This window comes from Talpa occidentalis, unplaced genomic scaffold (assembly GCF_014898055.3).
Source record: "Talpa occidentalis isolate TD23 unplaced genomic scaffold, MPIMG_talOcc4v2.1 talOcc4.9, whole genome shotgun sequence".
Classification (NCBI taxonomy): Eukaryota; Metazoa; Chordata; class Mammalia; order Eulipotyphla; family Talpidae; genus Talpa; species Talpa occidentalis.
Window position 1 is genome coordinate 44,727,115 of NW_023605305.1, and position 18,617 is coordinate 44,745,731.

The window sequence follows — 18,617 nt, forward strand, 5'->3', positions numbered from 1 at the left end:
ATAAGCATCAGCCTGTAAGCTTGTAAATATGCATATATTCATGCCAGTTCATAAAAAGTTTTAGACTGGCACATTAGTGTGCAATTATTTGGTAGCATAAATCAATGAATGATAAGTATCAGAAGCCATGCAAAGTTTCATAATCATATAATATAAGCAAAGTTAAAACGTTTCTACCTTATACAATTTAAGTGGTGAGTATAAGTTTTTGAAAATTATAATGAAGGCAGACAACTTCCACTCTCTATTATACACCTAGCCTAAATTAGCTTCCTATCAGTAACTTGCCTGAAAGGCTCAGTTCCTCGTGACCCATAAAATGTTAGGCTCAAGAGCTTTAAATGCCTCTAACATCATGTACAGGCTTGGGAGTACAGGGCTGTGTGCTGTGAAGTGGCAACACCGTCCTACTAAAAGCTAATGTCCCCTCTTAGGCCACAGATATAAACAGAGTAAGCAAGTTAAATAATAAATTACTAGGAAAAAAACTTTACATCTCAGAGTTTAAAAAAACAATATATACCTCACTGTACTACACACATTAAAATATAATAAGGTATTTTAAGATTTTTATGTTTTACAAGTTATAACTAAAATCTGAGATTATCTTAATTTATTTTTTTTTTCCCCCAAGATTTATTTTTTATTTATTTATACAAGCATTGGGTACAGTCAGAAGCGCGGGAGGGTGAGAGAATTCACCAGAGCCAGAGCAGGGAGCAGAGCAGGCAGAAGGACCGAAGTACACTGCTGAGGGGAGGAGCCGGCGGCAGGAGAGGTCTGCGCGCCATGCGGGACCCTCCTCCAGTGGCAGGGGAGCAGCCGGGGATTGAACCTGCGCTGAGAGGCTGCGGGCAGCTTCGCAACCCAGCGCTCAACCGATGCACCACCGGGGAGGCCCGATTATCTTAATTTAAAAGGGGTAAAATTGTGTATTTTCTAGCTAGAGGGTCTTAGAATTATTTTATTTTTTTTTAAAGATTTATTTTATTTTATTTATTTATTATTTATTTATTTATTTATTTATTCATACAAGCACTGGGTACAGTCAGAAGCGTGGGAGGGTGAGAGAATTCACCAGAGCCAGAGCAGGGAGCAGAGCAGGCAGAAGGACCGAGGTACACTGCTGAGGGGAGCAGCGGGCGGCAGGAGAGGTCTGCACGCCATGTGGGACCCTCCTCTGGTGGCCGGGGAGCAGCCGGGGATCGAACCAGCGCTGCAGAGGCTGCGGGCAGCTTCACAACCCAGCGCTCAACCGCTGCACCACCGGGGAGGCCCTTAGAATTATTTTAATTAAAAAAAATTCAAAACAGAGTAGAACACTTAAACATTACATATTGCATGCTAGGAATCATGCTCAATTTATTACATGTATTTGATATGTCATTACTAAAAAACAGAAACACCAGACCTTGCCACTGCTCTTATCTTTGACCCTTCAACTTTTCCCATTTCAACAACCTCATTAATGTCAAAATGCCATCAGGGCATTTGCCCACTTGGAAATCTCAACAGCCCTGGCATGGCAAAATCTTTTAGGTTCACTTAGTAGTGCTTTCATTTTGTATTCAATTAAAAAACTCATTAACAGAGTTACACAGATCAGAGTTTTTACCTTTACTAAAGAAAAAGAGCTACAAGATAAACTTTAAAATGTAAAATGCCGGGCCTCCCCAGTGGCGCAGCGGTTGAGCGCGGGGTTGCGAAGCTGCCCGCAGCCTCTGCGGCTCCAGTTCGATCCCCGGCTGCTCCCCAGCCACTGGAGGAAGGTCCCACATGGCGTGCAGACCTCTCCTGCCGCCCGCTGCTCTCCTCAGCAGTGTACTTCAGTCCTTCTGCCTGCTCTGCTCCCTGCTCTGGCTCTGGTGAATTCTCTTACCCTCCTGTGCTTCTGACTGTACCCAGTGCATGTATAAACAAAAAACAAACAAATAAATAAATAAAACAAAAACGTGTCTATAAAAAAAAAAATGTAAAATGCCATTTTTATACCTGAGTTGGAAAATTTTATCACTTTAAATTTATTTCAGTTTTTAATTGCCAGATTCCCATAATGTATGTAACCGAAAGTATTAACAGTACTTGAATTTATATTTAATGTTAGCACCTTTCTTAAGTTGGGTGACAGGGTAAGGACTTTGAGTCGGCAATCACTGAGAAGCTTAAGGCACACTTAGAACTATCACTGAAGCCAGGAGGAAAGTAGACAGAAGAGTGAGAGAGGTCCAATGCAGTTGCAACTAAGGCCCAGCAAATTCCTCCCGGGAGGGAGCTCTGTAGTTGGGAAAGCACTTCAGAAATATCTAAAAATGAAGCATTTTTAGATGAGGAGGCCAAGCCTTTGTACTGGGGCATTCACTGAGCATTGCCTCTGGGAAAAAGGGTTTAAGATCCCTTCAGCCTATGGCAGTTCCTGGGCAGCAACTCACTGTGAGCCCAAGAGCAGGCAACTCCGTTGGCAGCTGGTGGAAAGCAAGCCTGATGCTGAAGGGCATACCACAACAGCCACCAACTACAATGCTGTAATTTTAAAGAGTTAAATGAACTGCTTTCAAAAACAGCTCTTTTAATACTACTTCTCATTTTCATGGTTTTTATTGTATTTTATCTTCTTGTACAAAGCGACATGTCAATCCTGTTTACTAAGCGATATTCAATGAGTTTCCTATAGAGCAATGAACCTTAACAGGCAGCTTTTAATTGGCCCACATAGGAAACCACATTACTATTAATTCCACAGCTACAGCATAAAATAAAACCATTGCTTCTCAAACTCAGAGCAATTAGACCTCTCGGCTATTTGGCTAACTCTGCTTCATGATACCCAATGCAGTTAATTATACTTTTTGATGTTAATAGTCTCTGTCAGTCTCAAGCATAACTTCCCTTTGATGAATATTTAAATTATATTTGAATAAAAAATAATCTTGGTTACATTTCATATTCAGTAATCATCACAGCTTAATAAAGGTCTACTCATAAAGAGTTGAAATAAATGGCAATGAGCATATAAAGGTCCAAAATCAACTTATCAGATAGTATATTTGTAATGACCATTATCTATCTATTGCACATACCTGCTTATAGTATATATTTTAAAAGGTATCTATTATTCACATAACAACCCACAAATTAATTGCAAAAGTTACTTATAAACATTCTTTTACATTATATACAGAATTACATGAATTAGCAATGAGGAAATCATAGGGCGGAGTCAAAAGATAATTTAATGTATGGGGAAAAAATACAAATTATAGTATGTCCCAGAAAAAAATCAACATGCATTCTCTTGCCTCCTCTGGCTGAATTGTTTCCTTAAGTTCCAAGAGTAATAACAAAAAGTATTTTCATTTATATAAATTTTCTGATAACAGATCTTACATATATACCCTACAAATATAACTAAAAAAAGTAACTTAAGTACTTTTGTCCACACAAAAATTGTAATGGGAGTAAGGACTGAAGTGATAGTAAAAAAAAACTTCCAAGAATGGGGAAATGGAAAGAGAGGGAAGAAAGTACAAAAGCAGAGTCCATTAGTATGTCAATAGTTTCTTAAAGTCTTCTCTAAAATCTTAGTTTAATATTTTCTTAGTTTAATCTATATTATAAGATTTTACACCAAGACTATATTATAAACTGTGAAAATGGGTTTTTCAACCTCAAATCTTCTACTAAAAGAATGTTTTCTCATTTATCTACTTAATTAACACTTCTTAATAAATAAATAAATTGACTTGTAAGTTCTTAATTTTTCACTTTTTTCTCCCAAATCCTAAGTCATTAGAATAAAAGGGAGACACAATAAAATAAAATGTAAGAATGTACAATGAAATATCGTGATATATAAATATCAACTCTGTTATAAATTTAAAAATAATAAGAGGGTTCAAATTTTGTGAAGTTTAAAACATCAAACTCAGGGGGACTCCTTTAAGGAAAAAACAGAAAAATTACAAGAAAATCAGGTGCCAAAATGAAGGCATTTAGAAAACAAATCATAATAAAGTTTTAAAAAATCAACAAGTAATACAAGTAACAAAACCCAGAAAACTAAATAACATTTTAATAAATTAAAATAAATAAACCATAAATAAATAAATAAATCATATTCTGCAATTGCCCCCCTTTTTTTTTTTTTTTTTAAAGATTTATTTATTTATTTATATAAGCACTGGGTACAGTCAGAGCGCGGGAGAGTGAGAGAATTCACCAGAGCCAGAGGGGAGAGCAGAGCAGGCAGAGTGACCAAGTACACTGCTGAGGGGAGCAGCGGGCGGCAGGAGAGGTCTGCCGCGCCATGTGGGACCCTCACCCGTTGGCCGGGGATTGTACCTACGCTACAGAGGCCGCAGGCAGCTTTGCAACCCAGCGCTCTACTGCTGCGCCACCGGGGAGGCCCTCTACAAGTGCCTTTTTATATAACAATTTTATAGTGTCACTTTCTACAATTTTGCCTTTCCTTTAGAACAGCTGATGAAAATTTGGTTTTATTATACATAAACTATGCACCTATAACATCTTCAATATTCACGTTTGATGAATTGCTATAGTCTGTGCCTCACAAACATGTATTCCGATAAACTCTGCTTTATATGACACTCACTAGAAGCAGGGGAAGCACAGTACACCAGTAATTGCAAACACTACATTTATTTTATTCTCCCCGTACTACATGTTTTCCACCAAGAATATATAGGAAAGTACGTATTTTTTGATTAGCTATCTATGAGAACCAAAATCTCCCATTTACTGTTCTACACATTTAATGATTCCACAGATTAGCTTCTAGCTCCACACATTTCAAACACTATTTCTCTACCACTTGCCACATATTTCAGGTGCCATAGGACATATTCAAATTGTAATATGACATCTGCCCTTACACATTTTTGTCATGAGCTATAAGGCAGTAAAATGAGTAAAAAGAGTATTTCTAAAGGCCATTTCTTCACCAGAATAGCTAGCAATAACATGAGTGTCTGCAAACCTCCTTTAAAAAAAAAAAAAAATCACTAAACCAAAACTGAATTTACCACCAATTGAACTCCACTTATCAGAATCCCAGCATGCTCTTAGCAATTCTCTTCCAACCATAAATGAGAGAAAGTGTAACAGAGAGGCAGAGAACGAATTCAAAAACCTTAAAAGATTGTGCTTAAATATTCTTCAGCAAATTTCACAAAATCATATAAGCCTGTGAACATGTTGTTAGGTGCTCTAACAGTATCTTAGAAAAGACTGATGTTTTAAGATTCATTAGCTTCATGGCAAACTGCCTTTAGGAAAAAAAGTAATATTTTCACAAATTATAGGTGAGTTCAGTAACAATGACAGAATCGTGGTCTGGAAAACAACTTGAAGTAAGTGACACTCATTTGTGACAACTGGGGAATGTGTTTAGTTGAGCTCTAAAATCACGTTTTCTTTAACAGCATATGGCATGTGAAGACACAGGAGAACTGTGACATGTTTTACATGGTGTACTTGATTTATGCAAAATAAATATTAAGATTACAGTATCATTCATTTTGTATTTCTTCACAACCAGATTTTTCTTTGCAAACAGCAATAAAAACTATAACTAAATTGCAATCACATATTTAAAGGAAATATACAGTAAAGTAAAAAAAGTTATAAAAATACGTATGACAAATATAAATCAGTGAAATATTTTCAAAAATGTAATTATAAGAAACCACAATCCTTATGCTTATATAATGCAAAGAACTGATACTGCTGTTTTTATTATTACTATTGTTGTCAATATAGCCCAAGCTTGCGATTTCATTGTGATATATGAAAAAATTAATATGGTCATAATAAATGACAGTTTTAAGGTGTTTCTAAATAATTTAAAATCAAGTCTTTTTCTCTCTTCATCTAGTAAAATTAGTCATGAGTACAGTGACTCACAACTGCTACCCTGCTTATGAGATAGCAAAGCAGAGCTTCTAAACTACTAGTTAAGAAAATAAGGATTTGGAGTAAACAATGACTAGAGAAGTTTTCCTTATCAAATAAAAACATGCACTTCTGAAAATTTACTTATAAATATCAATAAACTGATTTCATTCAAAATTATTTTCAGTATTATTTATTACATAATAGAATGTATTAAATAATAAACATTTTAGAAAGAAAAACATAAGTAGACATATTTTCATCCTACAACTTCAATTAATGTATCAATTTGCTTGATAAAGACACCAATATGAAGTTGTGCTACATATGAAAACAATTCCAAATTCTTAAATGAAGCTACAGTTCATAAATTATTCTTCCTTTTTTATACTGATAGAAATTACCATTATATTACATTTCAGTAGCATTTTGCCTATGAGGTTTTGGTGGGGAAAAAGAACCAGGAAAATAAATCCAAAGGGAAAATAAGCACCAAAACAGCAAACAGCACCAAAACAAATCAAACTAGTTACACAAAATGATGTACTTTGTTTTCAAAATTAGTTTTGCATAAGCACATCTAGTAGCTTTAGTTAGTGAATTAACACCTGATCATCTAGTACATTTTAGTGATATGTCTAAATCTAGACTTGTTTTCTGTCAATTAATTTGTTGAAGTTAACTTTGTAAATAGAAACCATTAGTTTAGTATCAGTAGGGAATGTTGTAACTAAAAAAATACAGGGAATATGAAAATGAATGTACTAGAAATATCATTGTCATCTATAAGAGACATCAATCAAATGATAAAGCTAAAATTAGCAACACCTAGGACTATGAAAAAGCACTATGAAAAGATAATTATAGAATTCTGAAATTTATGTCAAAAGAATGCTCATATTCACTTTTATTTTTTTCACATTCCCACTTTAGTTTCAAAAATAAAGACAACTTCTAAAAATAAAAACTGAAGCAAAATAAAGTTGAAATGAGTTATGACTTTGTTTTAAAAATTAATTTCCCTTTCCCTCATCTAACCACTACTTGTATGAAAATAAAATCAAATTCAAACTCTTAAGGAAGTATTCAAGCCTCTTAATTTCACTAAATAATTCTAGGGAAACACTTAAGATCAGCAATGCAGTGCCCACAGGGATAAAGACCCTGGCTTTCTTGACCAAAGGACATTAATATAAAGACAAAACACCACATATTAATAGGAAGTACCAGTGAAAATCAGCAATTCACACTTGCATTCTACGTCTTCATTACCTAGTAAAATTATTTTACTAATTTTCATTTGAAAAGGAGAAACAGAGGACCCTGTAGGGCAGAATCTTTGATGTGACATTGTTTATAGTTTTTACATTTGATAAGCAGGGTCATACGGGATATTTAGATGATTTGTCTTCTAAGTCATTTTATAATTTATTAGTCTTTCTTGCACACTAAATGTAAATGTTTAATATGGTTCATGTTTATTACTACCAATAGTCTCCCCTTCCTATAATGAGTTTTGGTTTATGCCCATCAGTAAGTGACATGCAAAGTATGTGTCCAATTAGATATACCAATTAGAGCTTTAATGGTTATTTATTGCTGTGCGAAGGTTCAAGAGTCTATACTAGTAACCTCTCAAATTCTTGGCCAAAGAGAAGTGCTTATAATCCAGTTATTTGTCTTGAAACAGTTCAGCCAAGAGCGAAGAATTAGTGGAAATCCATCACCTAACAAAAAATAACCTAAGTACCTCACACACAGAAGATGGGTTAGCAGCATGTGAGTTATTTATTTTTCCCCAAATGCATTTCATCTTAATAGACAAATGGGTGATAAACCTGACAATACAGACAGATAACAGTACTTGAAATAAACAGGATAAAGGAAAGAATGTAGTTTCTCAGAAATGGCAGGCTAAGAGCCTGTTAACAGGGACACTGAATAAAAATGCTAAGCAAGAAAAGTGTATCCCTGATCAGAAAGCATTTATAATAATGCAAGAATTAAAAATACCAATAATCCCTAAAATGTCACAAAACATCAAGTTGGGCGAAAAGACAGATTGGCCTCAGCTTTGCCTCTTAAAACATGCTAATTATAAGCCAGGGATAGGGACATCTTAGTAAGGTAGGTTTCAATTTCATTGTTAATTAGGCAAATAATTGGCAAATCAATAAAACTTGAAAAAAGTTTATCATTACCTGTTAAGAGATCAGGAAACAAAAATTAAGCAACAAACTTTTTCATATTAGCTCTCTGACTTAGATACAAAGTTTCATCATGAAGACAGAGGGATCAAGATAGAATTTGAGAGGGTTTGTATGTCAAGGAGAGCATATCCCAGTGAAATCTATAATCATGAAGTCTGCCAGAACACTGGCAGAACTGTGACTACACATTAATATATTTTCTTGATTAGAATCTGAGAGTTTCCAATCTTAATCAGTTTTCAAAGGAATGGTGTGTGTGTTTTAGTATCCTGTCTTTACATATTTTACATACTCTTAAAACCTATCAGTATACTTAATAATAACAGAAGTATATTAAAAAATCTAGATAGCAGAATTATTTAAGAATATTAACTGTTACTGAAGAATATTTTTTCCACACCACAAAGATTAAATTAGAGAGGTTCCTGGTATAGACAATTTGACACTACAGTCCTTTTGGCAAATGATTCAACCTTTATAAAGGTTCACAAAGTGAGAAGAGTGATCTCATGCTTCCAGTCCATCCAGGAGGTTCAAAAATAAGGAGAATACATATGCTGCAGTATGAACAAAGTGTACGAATGCACTGACAGGGGATTCACCTAGTGTAAAGAAAGGGAGTCAGACTATGATGTATTCCAAGTTCTTCTGCAGTTTAACAATCTGCTATTCAACAGAAGCAGAAGCTTGTGTTTTTTCCTCTCCCACAGAGGGTCCCTTGTTATGTGCCCCAACTAGTAGAACAGCTAGTGGAGAGACAGGGAAAGATCATTCTGCTTATGCCAGACTAAGACATATGTGGTCCTTTCCATGCAGCCTGAGGTTTAACTGCATGCTGGGAGCACACACTCTGCATTGTCTGTAATGTAAAAAAAATAATAATAATAAGATAGGACAGAAAATGTGTATGCATATTCTGTGTACACACCTATACAATAACATATTTCTTCAAATTCTCACATACAAAAGAAATGACCTCTTGAATGCTGTTGAGCTACAAATGCTGAAAATATGTAATTATTATACTTTGAATAAATTGGTTGGGACAGACATAGGATTAGAAAAAAAGAAATTCAAAGAGAGGAAAGCTATCGAATAGTGTATAGGATGGGATTAAATAATCTGGCTCCTAGGTATTTGAGTCCATTTTCATCTTTTATGGAAAAGAGCTATACTCTGAAATAAATCTTGTCACTTACTTGATCTAATCAAAATTTCCCAAGTTCTAGAAGCCAGATTTCCCCTAGGATAAATAACCCTGAACTGTACTCCTCATTTATAAATTGAGATCATGTATTTTTTTAAATTCATTTTCTAGCTCCCAGTGACAATGTTATTACCTAATTGTTCTTATCTATACAACGTTGTATGTCATTTTCTTGAATTTTATCCTTGAAAATCCTAACACATTCTTTTTTGAACTGCCTACACAGAATGAAAGTCTTCAATATCAATGAGAAAAAAATGTATCTTTTTGATACTTAGTAAAGTATACTCCTGTACCTAATTTGTTTTATATTATACTCCTGTACCTAATTTAGTTTCCCTGATGTCAAACTTCTGCCCTGTTCCTTCCCCACCAAAATTTAAGGAGTTTAAAGATGTAATATAACAGCCAAAAATACACTGTAACTTACTTAGTAAGAAATCTGATTAATGTTGTTATGAGGGTCTAGTTAATTGTTATCTATAAATTGGCTAAAATTTTTGGCTAAAAGTTTTAAAGGAACTAGGCTTGTTCCCTACGTTGAGGGCACTAAGATACTTTCCCTGGGGCAATTTCAATACAAAAAGGGTAGGGTGGGAGTGGAGCTATTTTTAATTCAAAAATAGCACAAAATAAACCTTTCCTATCATGGGAGAAAACTGAGGTACATATTCATATTAAATTCGGTTTTTAAAAGATTATTTTTATTTATTTATGCATATAAGAACTGGAGTGTAGGCCAGATGTGTGGGAGGGGAGGGTTTTTAAAGGATTCACCAGAAACAGAGTGGGGAGCAGAACAGGCAGATCCAGTGAAATACACTGCTGAGGGGAGCAGCGGGCGAGACAGGAGAGGTCTGTTGCGCCAAGTGGGTTAGCTGTATTTAATACTTGAGAACAGTACATATTACTCATAGAACCTCTTTGTATTGACGAATGCATTGATGCACATGAGAGTATGAATTAATACTCTGAAAAATAGGTCTTATCCATACATATTAACCTTTTAACATTGGAGAAAAATTAGTTCATACATACTTAATTATTTCCCTATCTCTAGGTCAATGTGCTAAAAACTTAAGGATATGTTATGAAGTATACTCTAAATCAAGGGGACAGTCATAAACCACATGGAAAGAGGACCTGAGGTACCATTTAGCCCATTGCTTTAAGAGGCTGACTAGATTGTGCCCAACTGCTTCAAAGAACCCAATACTGATAGCAAAATTCTAATTTACTTACTCATCAATACTCCAGGAGCAGTTGCTGAATTTTTGTTTGTTTTAATAAATTCAAAATGTTATTACTCCTTCATATTTACACTGAACTACAATTATCTTCAAAGAGTGCAGCAAAAAAAACTCCAATGGTGATTATTTTTAAAAAGCATTAATATACATATCATTTCAGGAAAAAAATTCATTTCTCATTTTTTAGGGTATTATCAGTTAATAGTTTCGGTTATACACTTTTAAAGAAGCAATACACAGAAAATAGAGAATGAATAATAATTACTAATATTTTGACCATTACCACAGTCTGAATTAAAAGTTTATCTGACTCTCAACTGTTGCTGATGGTATGGGAGGGGATAGAAAAAGCCCTGAAATACAATATACACATTATAATGGTACTGTAATTTCTTTGCCTGCTGCTATCAATATAATTTGTAGAAAGGGGGGCATGCAAATTTAACAGAAAAATTGTAGGGCTTTTATTTGAACATTTCAAGAAAAAGTTTCCTACAAAAATGTCTCTTTCTGTACTAATGAAACCACATTTTCAGATGATTGTAAATAAGAAAATCTCCAAATTATTAGGAGTTTGGTAAAAAAAAAAAATCACTCTCTTTTATAAATACTGACAGTATTTTTAAATTACAAAATAACTAGGGACAAGTATTCTACATACTCAGTAATTATTTAGTGATAACTCAGTTTCAAAAATATTGTCTACCTATTTTTCTTAGCTAATGAAACCAATAAATGTGACAGATTATAACCAGGTATATATAGAATAGAGTACTTATAAACTATTCCTATGAAAATAATTTTCAAGTCTTATAATACTGTTTTTATCAATGAAGTGTTCAGGTTTATATTGTCACTGTACTAATTAAATAATTTTATATCACCAATATAATAAAACATCTTTTCAATGGGGTTTTTTATAGTTGGTTTTAGAGTTAACCCTTATTTGAACTGTCACACTACAGTACAGAAAATAATTGTATGCTTTCAAAGAATTTAAATACCCCAAAACTCTAATTATTTTTTAAAGTATTAGAAAGGCAGCCCTGCTTTTACAGCATAAAGAAAATAACTTGCTATCTTATCTTGTATATCTCCTATAATATGTAATTATAATTATGAGAAGACTTGTGTATTCTACAAGATATTCAACTCCGCATTTAAATACGTAATCTTACAAAGATTAAGTTACCTAAAATGTAGAATTCCTCAATGTCATCTCTTTCAGATTCTTTCTGCATTTATTCTCACTGTTTCTTGCTTGTCAGTCTAGTAAAAATAATTTTACATAATTCTTCACTTACTATTTCTCTCTGTTTAAATGCTCAACTCTTATTACTACTATTGAATAGTTGGATTAACACATAAAGAATGAATTAATGAATGAATGAATGAATAAATGGTAAGTTACCGGGTTGTGTTTATTGTCTACTTAGCTTAGGCATTTCCTGAATTTTGAAATACCACATGCAAATGATTGAATTGTAACTCAAACCATTATAATTTTACTACAGTACAGAAGCCATTTTTGCAAAGAAGGTAATTATAAATGGTAGCTTGTTTCACAGGTCAGACTTCAGATCCTACACAGTATGTAAGGTTCTTATTAAATTTAAGTAGAAAAAAATTTAACAAGTAACATTTATGTAAATAAGATTGCCTTAATTCTTAAAAACTACCCTTTAAGAACTGAGAATGAAATCATTTTGATGGAAATCTTTCCAATGTAATGTGTATGTTCTTTGCTTTCTTCATAATATCTTGATCAGTATCAACATTAAAAAATTGATTACAATGTTGTACTATCAATAAAAATATACTAGTTCATATTCTGTGAATTTAGGACTTTTATAACTATTTATATAAACACTCTTACGGTATGGATACTTAGAAAACAGGTTTTCCATTATTTTCTTTATCATTTGGTGATATTAGTGCATCCAAACTAACCAGTCCCCACTCTAGAAATTTTTTTTTAAATCTACTCTGAGGTAGGTAGGCAATAAGCCACAAAATTACACAGAGCATTGTGTCCAGAGGGTGAGAAAAGGTCAGAGTAAAGGGTGAAATGAAGGCTTTGAATTAAGAAGAAAAGAATTTTCCTAATAAACAAAATATAAAAGCAATAATTAATTAAAAATTCTGTGATACTCAAGTTTTACTTCAGATAGTCTTTATGTTCCAAGTCATTGGGATTGCTAGATAGGAAACTCTGGACAAGAGAGCTATTACTGTACTAGCTCAATCATAACTAACAACTATTTTAATATCTTATAGGTAAGGAAATTCTAATTAAGATGCCAAGAGTACCATAATTTAGAAGAAGAAAAAGAAAATGATGCCAAGGCAAAGGAAAAGCAGTATCTGTCATCAGGATTTTTTTATATTCTATCTTTCACATGGAGAAAAGTAATTGTCCAGTAAAGATATTTATATATTTTAAGATTCACAACACTTTCCAACATATTTTTAAATACAGAATTAACCAATGGTCTGTATATTCTCTCTCTCTCTCTCTCACACACACACACACACACACACACACACACTCACTCTCTTTCTCTCTCTCTCTCTCTCCCTTAACAATCACCCAACTAAAAGATGGCAAAAGCCTGGATACTTCACTAATTAAGATATATAGAAGGTGGGCCTCCCCTGGTAGCACAGCGGTTGAGCACTGGGTTGCAAAGCTGACCGCAGCCTTTGCAGCGCCGGTTCGATACCCGGCCACTGGGTGAGGGTCCCACATGGCACGCAGACCTCTCCTGCCGCCTGCTGCTCCCCTCAGAGGTATATTTCATCAGTCTGTCTGTTCTGCTCCCGCTCTGGCTTGGTGAATTCTCTCACCCTCCCACGCTTCTGACTGTACCCAGTGCTTGTATAAATAAATAAATAAATCTTTAAAAAAATATATATATAGAAGGCAAATGAGTATATTAACAGATGTTCTGCAGGGTACGGCATTAGGAAAATGTAAATTAAAGCAGCAATGAGATACCACTACACTTCTTTAAGAATGGTCAAACTCTAAACACTGACAACACCAAGCGCTGACAACTGTGTAGAGCAACAGGAAGTCTCATTCATTGCTGGTAGTAATGCAAAATAGTACAGTCACTTTAGAAGCAGTTTGCCAGTTTCTGAGGAAAACTAAACACACTCTTCCACTATGATTCAGCAATTGTGTTCCATAAAATTTACCCAAATGAACAGAAAACTTCTATCTATACAAAAACTTTAACAGATGTTTCTAAAAGCTTATTGTGACTATAACTGCTGAAACTTAGGAGCAATTAAGCTGTCCTTCAGTAAGTGAAGAAACCAGTAAACTACATAAACTGTAGTATATACTCAATATGGAGTAATATTTAATGCTAAAAAGCAATGAGTCATTAAGTCATGAAGAGACACTGAAAAAACTTTAAGCCATGAAAGACATGGAAGAAATTGAGCTGGGTATTACTAAGTGAAATAAGACAATCTTTAAAGGCTAGAAACTGTATAATTTCAACTATATGATATCTTGGAAAAGGCAAAGCTATGGAAAGGAAAAGGATCTGTGGTTGTCATGGGTTAGGAAGCAGTATGAATAGTGGCACATAGGAAATTTAGGACTCTCAAACTATTCTATGTGATACTACAATGGTGAATATATCATTAACAAGTTGTAGAAACTCATTAAAATGTTCAATACCAAGAGTAAACTCTAATGCAAATTATGAACTTGGAGTGATAATGGTATGTCAAAATGAGTTCATCTATTGTAACAAATGTACTACCATGGTGGGGGATGTTGATTGCTGGGGAGCTTGAGTATCTGTAGGGATGGAGCTATGATTACTCTCAGTACTTTCAGCTCAATTTAGTTGTAATATAGTTTATTTACTAACAAAAATTCCAGAACAATTATTTCAAAAATACTGAAATTTAAACATTGTTGACTTTACAAAGACATTTCAAAATTTTGAAGTCTTTAAAACAAGATTACATTTGAAATATTCTTACTCTTTATTTTATGATATATGAAAATTAAAAATTATTATTACATCTTCCCTTTGATATGTCAAACTGTATAAAATGATACAGAAATTTAAATGCTGAAACTTACAAAGTGGAAATCAATAGTAGGCAAAGCCCATGTTTTAATAAAAATGCTGAGATATTTACTCTATCTGGCCACTTTGGAACTAGTATAATTTTACTAATTTGGTTTTAGTAGCTAAAAAGGGATATTAAGAGTATTTACCTTTGAGTCATAATTTTGAAGGCATCTGGGAGGTAGCAGTCTGTATTCTCCATTTGAAATGGGTCAGCATCACAAATCTTGTCATCTGTTCGACCATAGTTAGCACTCTCAATCATGATGACATCACTGCCTGGACACCGCAGATCTATAGAATAACCTTCACAGGACAATTCTCGCCTAACTAACCCAAATGGTAAAGCTGCTCTGCTGAAACCTTTAAAATAAAAAAGAAAGAAAATGAAACTTAACTCAATTATTAAGTATATTATTTTAATAAGGCATTTCAAGTACTGTGATTCATGTCTATATTTGAGATGTCCCACAAAATATGTTTTTAAGTCATCCATTCACACAGTTACTACGTAATTCTTTGGTTCTTTATTGTGTCAAGAATTTATTATTAAATATATATACACACACACACACACACACACACACACACACAAAATATTTTCTGCATAACTTGGTCATAATCAGAAACTAAATCAGTCTTTTTAAGTAAATTCAATGAAACAGGAGAAATTTAAACAATGGATTTTTAAATAGTTGCACGTTATACAAATATAGAATTTAACAACTATTAAGGAAAACATTTCATTTTTTGTAAAAGAATAAAAGCTATGCTATACTTCTGGTCTTAAACTTTCTCAACATACATATATTAATTGTTGTTAGTAGCATTATCAAAAATAATTTATTTAAAACTGACATCAATGACCGAATCAGGCACTCAGAGATGCTTGCACTACTCCCATCGAATGCAACAAAACTGAAATACCCTGAAAGAGTAAAGTTCAGTCTTGTCATCCACAAAACGGTGATGGAACATTTGTTTCTTTTCCTACTTGTTTAGTTCTAAAATGAGACAGTATATACAGAAGTCCTTAATTAAAAGGTCTACATAAATTTATGTATGATTTGTATTAGGCACAGTGTTAACAATTACTGTTTATGAGTTCTTGCAAAAGATTCCCAAATGAAATGAAAAACTAGAATACTGTTTTATTCAAAGTTTTCAAATGGTCCTATAAAGGGCACTGAACAAAGTCCAAAAGGAGAGAAAAACAAGAAGAGTCAAGAGGAATCATGTGTGAGAAGTACATTTACTGTTGTGCTGGGTTGACTAGTTACTATGATTAAAACAAATAGAAAAGAAAACTAAATTATCACATTTTTTAAATTTCCATTTCCTAACCTGTTACCATCCTGTTAATAAATACTAGCAGTAATTTTCCCTTTATACTTTTAATTACTCTGCATTGTATGAATTGTGCCTTATATGCCTTTTTTACAGAAAAACGCTGACATCCAGAAGTAAAATAAATGGTTTCGAGTTATAAACTTCTAGCTGAAGAGCTGGATTTTATGTCCAGGTTAATCTAATACCAAAATCTATCTTCTTTATCTTTATTACACAATGCCTTTCATTAATTCAATGAAATAGAAAGTCACCTGGATGAATATGTATCCTCTTTCTAATGTAAATAATCCTCCCAAAGGGTTATTGGGTTACACATTGGTATGATTTAGGAAATCAGTAATTCTCAAACTTGTCTGAACTCTCATTCCTACTAAGAAAACCAAAGGTGTAATTGGAATGGAAGAAGAAAAGAATACAATTTGGGGCATGGAAATCTTCAGGGGACTGTGGTAAACCCAACCACAGTAGATCTTGACAAAGATTGCCTATCCTATTATGAGATAACAAAAACTATTTAGAAAGAAACACTTGATAAAGCAAGAATACAGAAATGGACCCGGGCAAATGTTAAGACAAACAGTAAACAGGACAACCATTCAAAAAGCTATTTCTTTTCCAACAAGTTCATAACCTTTTACATATATTATTGCTTTCAATCATTTCCTGATCCTGTACTGTACTGTACCACCCTGTACAAGTAATTTAGCTTAAACAAATATTCGATTTACTGAAAAATAATTTTTAGGCCTTCAGAAGCTAACACTTATTTCTGTGGCAAAAGCTGTGAGGAATTTCAAACAAATGACATAAAATTTCAGAGCCCAGCCCATTCTAACAGTACAGATAATTTGCAATTAAATTCATTAATAAAAATTAGTAGATCATATTAGAAAATATTAGGAATATGACAATGTGGCATTTGGAAACTGATTTAAAGTTGTTATTAACCATTTTTACCATTTGTCAAGAAATAGAACTGTTTATAAAATAATGCATTTTAAAGTGTCTTTTAATTTTTGTTGTTAATCTTCAGGATTCTAGTTACGATCCTAAGTGAATTTTCCTCTGCTTTTGAAAGAGATTTGAAAAGTTCAACTCAAAAAGATCTGAGATCTGAGAGGATTCTGAAAAAGTAAGAGTCAACCAAAAAAGTAAAACAAGGAAAAGAAAATGTCAAGAGCAGCACACTTTAATAATTCAGTAGACTTTTAATGTAGAATCTTCAAAGAAAAGATATCATGGTACTTAGGCTCTCACTGCACAGAACTGTATGAGTTCTTAATAGTGTGAAATGCTTTATCTACTGCTACGATGCCTACTATTTTAAGTCACAATTTCTCTTTTTAGGAAGTTCTTGCTCTCAAGCTGCTATTTCCATTCAACTTTATACATATCTTCATTAAAGTGGCTATCATTGCCCTGTGGTTACTGTGCATATTCAATCTTAACGTAATACCTTCTCCAACGGACTGTGAGGACAGAGTTAATAGTTATGATTCCAGTGCCTACACTGGTACATACCATGTAATGCCAGTACACGCTATCACACCAAATTGCTAAATTAGACGATTATTTCTTTAAAACAATATAAACTGCGGTGTGTCTTCCATTGCAAAACCTGCTTCCCTTGGTAGTGAAAATAAAGACAGTGAGCATTAAGAAATAAACTATTTATAATCAATGAAAATAATTAGCCACCTTCAGGAAAAACAAAATATTTAAACTGCCAATTTTCATTGTCTAGATTCTGCTGAGGTTTGTCAGTGTTTCTTACAAAGACAAATGAGATACATATTTTAAAATTATTTCTGTTTGCAACCAGAAATCAATCTAATATATATGTGTATATATCAAGAGAAATGAAAGTAGTCATTATAATTGCTAACATTTACACAACTATGATGGCTCTGTGCTAAATGCTGTATATGGATCACTCTGCTTTAAACTCAACATCAAAAACAACAAAAGGAATAAATAATGAAGTAGCTACTACTATACTATCAATTTTACAGAGTATGAAACTAATGCATCAAACAGTAATTCAGATCTCAAGGATTATTTCAGTTAATTCTAAACTCATGAACAGAAAATTACTCTCTAGCCAATTTGTTGATAACAGAAGATTTTATAAACTTCTGAAAGTTTATAAAACTCTGAAAGTTACCAAAGAATGTTAGCAAATATGACAGGAAACAATCCTTATAAAGGCTCACAAAACATAAAAACAAGAAAATTATGTGTACAAAAATGCAGAGATTTATACCATAAATATGGAGAACTACACTGCTCAAAGCCATTTCAAGGTTCTAACAAATCCTCCCCCATCTACAATTCTAAACAGACAAGCTTTGTGATCGTGGTATTCCAACATTTTCAAGGAATCAATAATTAACAATTTTTCTTTAAAATATAAACACATTTAAATATATTAACATGGATTTGTTTTGTATATTATATGGATTATCAAGCTAATGCTACTCAAAAGTACTTGTGGGGAACAAGGTGAAGTTCTCACAAATCATGGCAGGGATCTAATTAAATGCTTAACGGAAGGAAGAAAATAAACACAGGTCAATTATGGAGCCAAAAGAAAAAT

The 18,617-nt window shown here is 33.3% G+C and overlaps 1 protein-coding gene across 17 annotated transcripts in view; it reads right to left on the reverse strand.

The window, feature by feature from the left end:
- ADGRL2 (adhesion G protein-coupled receptor L2) overlaps positions 1-18,617 on the reverse strand; it is a 594,604-nt gene that overhangs the window by 65,042 nt on the left and 510,945 nt on the right. For all 17 annotated transcript variants that reach the window (XM_054691650.1, XM_054691649.1, XM_037501143.2 and 14 more), the window contains one exon: positions 14,821-15,034. In XM_054691650.1, coding sequence (XP_054547625.1) covers positions 14,821-15,034 — 214 coding nt within the window. The remainder of the gene's footprint in view (positions 1-14,820; positions 15,035-18,617) is intronic.